General features: G+C 42.2%; 1 protein-coding gene across 2 annotated transcripts; it reads left to right on the top strand.

Moving 5' to 3' along the window:
* The first annotated feature begins 759 nt into the window (after positions 1–759).
* On the top strand, positions 760–9,106 carry LOC133054804 (zinc finger protein 665-like). Of its 2 annotated transcripts, none has more exons than XM_061140123.1 (3): positions 760–815; positions 4,496–4,618; positions 7,358–9,106. In XM_061140123.1, the coding sequence occupies exon 3, from the start codon at positions 7,584–7,586 to the stop codon at positions 8,967–8,969; it is 1,386 nt and encodes a 461-aa protein (XP_060996106.1). In that variant the 5' UTR covers positions 760–815; positions 4,496–4,618; positions 7,358–7,583; the 3' UTR covers positions 8,970–9,106. The 2 variants fall into 2 exon arrangements, with proteins under 2 accessions (XP_060996106.1, XP_060996107.1); XM_061140124.1 differs by having other exon boundaries at positions 4,496–4,622.
* Positions 9,107–9,367: the final 261 nt, after the last annotated feature.

The raw sequence follows: 9,367 nt of genomic DNA, 5'->3' as shown, positions 1-9,367 counted from the left end.
TGGGGGGGTGAGGAAGCTCTATTAGAGAACACAAAAATACTATTCTAAAAGTGGTTATAGGTAAAGATTTAGAAAAATAAGAGTTTAGAATTGTTAATTTTAACCAGGAATGCTAAACAGGGGCTGCCTCACTGGAGCTACAGAGTCTTTGTGTGGTAAACCTTTTAGATAAATTTAGCTGATAACTTCTGCAAAAGGACTGATCTTTGTATTCAATAAAGAATAGATTAGGGAAAACAGCTTTGCACATAAACAAAGAAGTATGCAGAAAACACCCTGGTTTCCTGAAGGACAAGCTGATGTAATGTTAAACTATCTTCCCCTTAGAAGTGTACTAACTTAGGGTATAAAAGCTACGGTGAAAAATAAAGCATTGCCAGACTATGCTGCACACCCTCTCCCTCCCCCCTCCCCCCTCCCCCTCCCCCTCACCGCTCATCCTGAGGGTACCCCTGGATCCTGCTGAGGCTGGACCCCAGCAGCCCCCTACTGCTGTATGCTTGAGGTCTCACCAGGAGGGGATGTGAACCGTGGGAAAGTGTGGGAAAGTCCCGTGTTGGTCTCTGTGCAGGAGTTGCCTGTCCTGAGTCCCTCCTGAGACAGTGGGCACAGAGGACTGTCTGATCCTCATGGTGAGGGCTTCCCTGTGTGTGTGTGTGGGGTGGGGGGAGGGGGGGGCACAGGAAGGATTGTGTTGACTCTAAGCATTAAACAGCATGTTTTCAACTTTCATTATAGACCTCTGAAGACTCGTTTTGCCTGAGGAAGAAGCCAAGAAGAGGAAAGAACAGGAGTCAAGCATGGCTTTTTCTCAGGTAAGGTCATATTCTCAGTGGATTCTCACGCTGCCTTCCTGAAATGGCCTTCTCTGGACTCCCTAATCGTGTCTGACTCTGGAGTGTCCTGTCTGACTCCTGTACATGCACACTCACCCGGGGCCTTCCGTCAAGGCCTGTTGTCTCCACTTAGATCCCGTCCCCCCAATGATCTGGTTCCTGGCCCTTGTGAGGAGGCTCCCCTTGGCACCATCCTGGGCAGGGCTTCACACCCACGGGTTGGAGACGGGGTCTCGGTGCTGGTGGGCAGCTGGGACTGTTTAGGGCCCATCTGGATGCGCTGTCCACTCTGTGTCAACCAGGGTAAGGAAGCTGCACCTAGAGTCAGGTATTAACATATACAGTATGTGGTACAATCTGCAAAAGAGGCCAATTAGGGGAAATTACTTCTGACTTTTTATAGTACATTTAAAACTAAATGAGGACCTCCTTGAAAACTTAAGTGTTTGGGGATGGAAAGGAAAGTTCAGAAAGAGATGTCAGTGCTAGGCAGTGTTCCATTACACCATCTAAAGTATGAAATCAGGTTTACTAATTTATTTTTTTCTTTCTTTTTTGGCTGCACAATGCAGCTTGCAGGGTCTTAGTTCCCTGAGTAGAGACTGAACCTGAAACCCTGCAGTTGAAGTGTGGAATCTTAACCACTGGACCATGAGGGAATTTCCCAACTTTACTAATCATGATTCAGTATTTTCTTAATGGAATAAAATAATGAATTTTGGAGTTTGTTAATAAGTACGTACCTAAAATTAAGAATGAAAATCACATTATTATTTATAAATTATATTTATTTCCTGTACTCTGATTTCATTGCTTCAGTGTCTTTTCCCTAGTTTGGCGACTGGTGGCCACTCTCTGGTTGCGGTGTGCACGCTTTTCATTGCAGTGGCTTCTCTTGTCTTGCAGCACATGGTCTCGAGCGCACCGGCTTCAGTAGTTTCACCTCCTGGGTTCTACAGCTCTGGTTCACGGGCTTAGTTGCCCCTCAGCATGTGGGATCTCAGACCAGGCAACAACCCGTGTTTCTTGCATTGTCCAGTGGATTCTTTACGAGTTATCAGTAGGGAGGCCCACATACTATTTTTACATACAGGTACTTTATAGAGATTGGAAGAAATCTGCTGTATATTATTTCCTGCTTGTATTACTTTTTATTTTTTTGAACTAGAGTAAGATAACATTGAGGACTTCCCTGTTGGTACAGTGGCTAAGAATGTGCCTGCCATTGTAGGCACATTGTAGGGTGCACGGGTTCCATCCCAGGTCCGGGAAGATGTCTCAGAGCAACTAAGCCCATGGGCCACAACTGCTGAGCCTGTGCTCTAGAGCCTGGGAGCCATAACTACGGAAGCCCGCACTCTCTAGAGCCTGTGCTCAAAAACAAGAGAAGCCACTGCAGTGAGAAGCCCCGGCACTGCAGCTGCAACTAGAGAAAGCCCACTCACAACAACGAAGACCCAACATAAGCAAAATAAGTAAGCTTTGAAAAAGAAATAGAATGTTGACAAAGTTACTGAATGAAGAAGTAAAATGAAAGAAGAGAATGGGAACCCACTCCAGTATTCTTGCCTGGAGAATTCCATGGAGAGAGGAGCTGGCAGGCTGCAGTCCATGGGGTCGCAAAGAGTCAGACATGATTGAGTGACTAACACAAAGTTACTGAAGTACAGTTAATTCATTTTTAATGTCCCAAAGATGCCGAAATATGCATGAATAAAATGAAAATGTGAGTATCATCCCAGAATGAGTCAAAGGGCAACTCTTTAGAGAAGGGATTGGCCACCCACTCCAGTATTCTTGCCTAAAGAATCCCATGGGCAGAGGAGCCTGGTGGGTTACAGATAGCAGGGTTGCAGAGTCTGGCATGAGTAAGCAGGTAAAGAACAACTTCCACACACAGCAGATTGAGCTCTGAAAAACAAATCTAAATGTCTAACTTTCCTCCTACAGATTCTTCAGTGACTTTCGGTAGCTTTTAGAATAAAGTCCTAAATCCAAAGACCTTGTAGAAAGCAGCCTCTACCTGGTATCACCCCTCTTTGTTCCCTGTGTCCCAGTCACACTGACTGGCTTTCTGTTTAGTAAATATCTTCCTGCCTCAGAGCCGGCACTCAGGCTGTCCTTTGTCCTTGCAACACTCTTCCATTTCCCACCTTGCCAATCCTAAGTGTTTCTTCCTCACAGAGACCTTGTCTGATTTATCAATGTAGGTCAAGACATTCTGTTAAATCTTCTCAGCACCAGGCCTGTTTCAGAGCACTTACTACAACAGTAATGCTAAAATTATGGATGTAATTGGCTGACTGGTTGCTTGATTGTAAGCTCCATCATGTTCACTGCTGTATGCTCAATTTGAGGCACAGAGTTGACGCTGAATAAATTTTGATTGAGCGAAAGAAAAAAAGGCAACTCTTGTTTAAATCGATTGCTTGTTTACACATGCATGCATGAGTGCATGGATATGTAACTCCATGATTTTATCAGAAAACATTATCTCATAAATATGTTTTATGCTTTGTAGCAGTTGCAACTGTATTTTAAGTGTATTCCATGGCCTTAAGCTTTTTCTGCCTCATCATATGAATGATATTTACATTGTGTGGGTTGGCGGGGAAAGGGTGTGACTCTGCATAGTGACCATTTATGCTGTTCCATTGTATTTCAGTTTCCTTGAATTTGTTTCACATATTCTTGGGGAACTCTGTGGATGGTCTTTATGCTCTGTTAGTTAACTCTTCGATTCCTTAGGTTTAGTTTTCACTCCCAACCACCTGAACTCAGATGCTGTTGCCTCATTGCTTAAATATTTGATCAGAGCAGTTTCTTAAAGTGAAAATTTTCTCCCCAGTAAGACGGACACAGATCTTTCTCTAATGTGCTGTTATGTTGATGACAAGTTCATCTGTGTGAAGTCTTTAGAGTAATGCTTAGTGTGTAGGACGTGCTGAAACACCTGTCGTCAGTGTGATGATGTCATCGCCATCATGATGTGTGTGTTCTTTTAAAGTCACTGTGGACTTTGTCATCTCTGAAGACACCAGTTTTGCTGTAACTCATCTAGATAGTGAATGTCACTCAGTGTAGAGTGTAACACTTCTGCATAGACAACCCGTTGATTGAATTTTTTTTGTATGTTTTTCATGTATTGTCTACACAAGTGACAGATTCATGTTGATTGCAGGATATCATAATCTTAGGAAAAAACAGGAAATTAAATTAGAGACCAACAGTTTGTTCCAAATAGATTTGCATGTATCTATCAGAATATTACTTCAACTGAATTGAGCCTTACTCCTCTCACTTCTTATTTTGAGTGAAACTAAGAACCCTCCTCTGGAGAAGGCAATGGCACCCCACTCCAGTACTCTTGCCTGGAAAATCCCATGGACAGAGGACCCTGGTAGGCTGCAGTCCATGAGGTCGCTAAGAGTTGGACACGACTAAGTGACTTCACTTTCACTTTTCACTTTCATGCATTGGAGAAGGAAATGGCAACCCACTCCAGTGTTCTTGCCTGGAGAATCCCAGGGACGGGGGAGCCTGGTGGGAGGCTGGCTATGGGGTTGCGCAGAGTCGAACACAACTGAAGCGACTTAGCAGCAGCAGCAACAGCAGGAACCCTCCTCAGAGCCCGTTGGTGAAATGTGTTTTCATTTCAGGCACAGGTGACCTTCAAAGATGTGTTCATAGATTTCACTCCTGAGGAGTGGGAATGCCTGGACCCTGCCCAGAGGACCTTGTACGAGGACGTGATGGTGGAGAACTTCAGTAACCTGCTGTTTGTGAGTGAGGATCACTTCCCTCTGAAGTGGTGATATACTTTGGGGTATCTCTGCATGTTCCCTCTGTGTCTCTTGGGAGCCCCTGTTTTTCTTACTGAGATCAAAGCCTTGTTGACTCTCACATGTAAGGCTTTGTGATTGGCATCAGGAATTTAAACTTGTCTTTCCGTCCGGTGACCTGCCCACTGTGTGATACACAAGGAGTTTTTCCAGAGCTTGAGTGTTTATGAAGCTGATTTCAAACTTGTGAAGGATCGAACCCATGCCTCCTCTATTTGCAGGCAGATTCTTTACCATAGAGTCACCAGGATGTTAAGGAAATTAAGTAGTCTTGTTTAGGCTTCAAGACAAAGCAGTACATTCCTCTGACCTTCCTTCTAACCTGCCTGGACACACCCTGACTGTGAGTGCCCTTACTGCCTGCTGTGAGTGCAAGGCCTGTGGCACCATAAATAAGTTAGGGGACAAACCTTGAGTTATTCAGTCATCGGAGGGGCTCTGGCCAACCAAGCCCCAGGCTTAGCAGCATCCAAGTTTTATAAGATGAAACAAACAACATTAAGATGAAACCAGAGCTGCTGTTTGCTCACAGATTGATGATGATGTCAGTTTGTGTCCTGGGATTATAAGCAGGAACCCCAAACTGCAATCTTCGAAGTCTCACCCACGGAGTGGACACGCTGCCTGGGACCTTTTCCCAGTTGAGACTCCAGATGTGCTGTGTCCTGGGACTTCCCAGCACTGTTTGAGTCTGGATGTTGGTCGGAAGCCAATTTGATGATGTATCTTCCGCTGTTTCTATTTCTCTTTTCTTTTAATGTTAGTATGTTGAAAGTCAACTAGATAATTCTCTATCTGTATTATGTATTATTTATTTGTATGGGAATTCCCTGGTTTCTCAGATGGTAAAGAGTCTGCATGCAATGCTGGAGACCCATATTCGATTCCTGGGTTGGTAAGATCCCCTGTAGAAGGAAATGGCAACCTACTCCAGTATTCTTGCCTTGAAAACCTCATGGCCAGTTGAGCCTGGTGGGCTAGAGTCCGTGCGGTCGCTAAGAGTCAGACACGAGTGAACACCTTCACTTTCACTTCTTTCATTTGTGTAGAACACGTGGCTTATCTTATTAACAAATCCTTTGACCCTCAGTCGAAAGTGAAAACTTTTGGCAAAACATAAATTGGTGCTGTGAGCAGGATTTGTGAGACAAAATGCTACTCTGGGTATGTCATAGCTTTTCTTCCAAGGAGTAAGCATCTTTTAATTTCATGGCTGCAGTCACCATCCATGGTGATTTTCGAGCCCAAGAAAATAAAATCTGGCACTGTTTTTTTTTCCCCTCATCTATTTACAATCAAGTGATAGGACCAGATGCCATGGTCTTAGTGTTTTGAATGTTGAGTTTTAAGCCAGCTTCTTTTTACTGTCCTCTTTCACCCCATCAAGAGGATGTTTAATTCCTCTTTGCTCTCTGCCATTAGTGTAGATTCATGTGCATATCTGAGATTGTTGATACTTCTCCTGGCATTCTTGATTCCAGCTTCTGTTTACTCCATCCCGGCATTTTGCATGATGTACTCTGCATAAAAGTTAAATAAGCAGGGTGACAATATACAGCCTTGACATACCGCTTTCCCAGTTTTGAACCAGTTAGTTGTTCCATGTCCGGTTCTAACTTTAGCTTCTTGTCCCTACAGGTTTCTCAGGAGACAGGTAAGTTGGGTATTCCCATCTCTTTAAGAAACTACTCTTTAGTTTTTACATTATTCATTATTTAGTTTCTTTTGGGTTATTTACCATTACAATATGTTGTCTATTCTTTGCATGCATACTCAGTCTTACAGAGTTGTCTGATTCTTTGTGACCCCATGGACTGTGGCCTGCCAGGCTTCTCTGTCCATGGAATTTCTTTCAGGCAAGAATACTGGAGTGGGTTGTCATTTCTGTCTCCAGAGGATCATTCAGATCCAAGGATTGAACTAGGATTGAACTCTAGTCTTTTGCATCTCCTGTAGTGGCAGGCAGATTATTTATCACTCAGCCTCCTGCAAAGCCCTGTCTATTCTTTAGCATGTAATTATGTATAAGTATGTGTATATTGTGTATAATGTATTTTTTCCCTCCTCAATTATGAGACAGTATGTTTACTACCAATTAGAGCCAATTCATTTGAATTACAGGTAATCACTTTTTTTTAATTTTTTAAAATTTTATTTATTTATTTGGCTGTGCTGCATCTTTGTTGCTACAGGAGCTTTTCTCTATTTGTATAGAGCAGAGCAGATGCTACTCTATAGTTGCAGTGTGTGAGCCTCTCATTGCCTTGTCTTCTCTTACTTTGGAACACAGGCTCTAGGTTATGACGGCTTGTGTAGTTGTAGCATATGGGCTCAATAGTTGTGGCTTCCAGGCTCCCAAGCATAGGCTTAATAGTTGTAGCTCATGGGCTTAGTTACTCCACAGCATGTAGGATCTTCCCAGGTCAGGGATTGAATCCATGTTTCCTGCATTGGCAGGCAGATTCTTTACCACTGAGCTACCAGGGAAGCGCGATTACTCTTTCTTTATTAAACACTATTCCTTTAGTGTTTCTTTTATTTTGAAAATCATCACTGGGAAGATTCATAATTCCATTTAGGATGGGTGTTACTTTTGGTGTAAGATCGTGTGTTCAACATGAAAGAATTTATTTATGAATTATAATTAATAGGATACCTATGGTTCTTTATATCTTGTAGGTATGTCTCATACACATATAAGCCAGAAATTACTGACAAAAGCAAGCAGTGATAAAGGAGAAGTATTTCACACAGTGATGTTGGGAAGACCTGAAAGTCATGAAAACAGATTTTTTCCTCAGAGAGATCCAGGAGAATTTGCATGAATTTGAATGTCAGGGGAGAGATGATGAAAGAAATTACAAAGGAATGTCTGTAACTATAACCCAGAACAAAAATCTCACTAATGAAAGTGATCGGCACAGTAGAATTGCGGCAGGAAATAAGCGTGTTGAAAATAGGCATGGATCAAGCTTTCAAGATGAACTGCAGATACTTCAACCTGAAGGGAAAACATTTGTGTATTCAAGCTGTGAGGAGTATCAACAGTACCACCTCAGATTTACGACTTCAGAGAACTCCTAGTTTCTGCACCAGCATTTCTAATATGTGTGAGAGTGCTGTTATGCACCCTTCAGTACTGGCACAAGACCAGGAAGCACAGAGGGGAAAACCTTACAAATGTACTGAGTGTGCCATGACCTTTGTTCAGGACTCGGAACTCACTGGACATCAAGGGATCCATAGAGGAGAGAAACCATATAAATGTGATGTATGTGGAAAGGCCTTTAGTCAAAATGCAAGACTTATAGTTCATCGGAGAATTCATACTGAAGATAAACCATATAAATATTATGAATATAGCAAAGCTCTTAGTGCACATTCAGCCTTTACTGACCATCAAGCAGTTCATACAGGAGAGAAACCATATAAATGTAATTTATGTGGCAAAGCCTTCAGTCACAGGTCTTATTTTACAGTTCACTGGGGAATTCATACTGGACACAAACCTTACATGTGTAATGAGTGTGGCAAAGCTTTTAGTGCACATTCAGACTTAACTAAACATCAAGCTGTTCATACAGGAGAGAAACCATATAAATGTCATGTATGTGGAAAAGCCTTTATTAAAAACACAAGACTTACAGTTCATAGGAGAATTCATACTGGAGAGAAACCATATAAATGTGATATATGTGGAAAAGCCTTTAGTCAAAACGGAACACTTATAGTTCATAGGAGAATTCATACTGGAGAGAAACCATATAAATGTGATATATGTGGCCGGTGCTTTACTCGAAATGCACACCTTGGGATTCATCGTAAAATTCATACTGGAGAGAAACCATATAAATGTGATGCATGCGGAAAAGCTTTTAGTGCTCATTCAGACTTAAGTAAATATCAAGCAATTCATAAAGGAGAGAAACCATATATATGTAATTTATGTGGCAAAGCCTTCAGTTTCAGGTATTATTTTACACTCCATTGGAGAATTCATACTGGAGAGAAACCATATCAGTGTGATGTATGTGGCCAGTGCTTTAGTCGAAATTCATACCTTAGGAGTCATTGGAGAATTCATACTGGAGAGAAACCTTACAAATGTAATGAGTGTGGCAAAGCCTTCAGTCAGAGTGCAGGCGTTAAAACTCATCAGAGAAGTCATACTTTAGAGAAACCGTATAAATGTGATGAGTGTCATTATCAGAGAAATGCAAGTCAAAACCACAATGAGGTACCATTACATGCCAGTCAGAATGGCTGCTATCCAAAAGTCTACAAGCAATAAATGCTGAAGAGGGTGTGGAGAAAAGGGAACCCTCTTACACTGTTGGTAGGAATGCAAACTAGTACAGCCACTATGGAGAACAGTGTGGAGATTCCTTAAAAAACTTGCCATATGACCCAGCAGTCCTGCTGCTGGGCATACACACTGAGGAAACCAGAATTGAAAGAGACACGTGTACCCCAATGTTCATTGCAGCACTGTTTATAATAGCCAGGACATGGATGCAAGCTAGATGCCCATCAGCAGATGAATGGATAAGAAAGCTGTGGTACATATACACAATGGAATGTTACTCAGCCATTAAAAAGAATACATTTGAATACATTTGAATCAGTTCTAATGAGGTGGGTGAAACTGGAGCCTATTATACAGAGTGGCAATACAGTATACTAATGCAT

Source organism: Dama dama, chromosome 4 (assembly GCF_033118175.1).
Source record: "Dama dama isolate Ldn47 chromosome 4, ASM3311817v1, whole genome shotgun sequence".
Lineage (NCBI taxonomy): Eukaryota > Metazoa > Chordata > Mammalia > Artiodactyla > Cervidae > Dama > Dama dama.
Note: the sequence above shows the minus strand (reverse complement) of the source record. Positions and strands in the feature narration are given on the sequence as shown.

Excerpts from the sequence above, each read along its gene's own strand:
- LOC133054804 (XM_061140123.1), top strand. The coding sequence starts at position 7,584 with ATGAAAGTGATCGGCACAGTAGAATTGCGGCAGGAAATAAGCGTGTTG.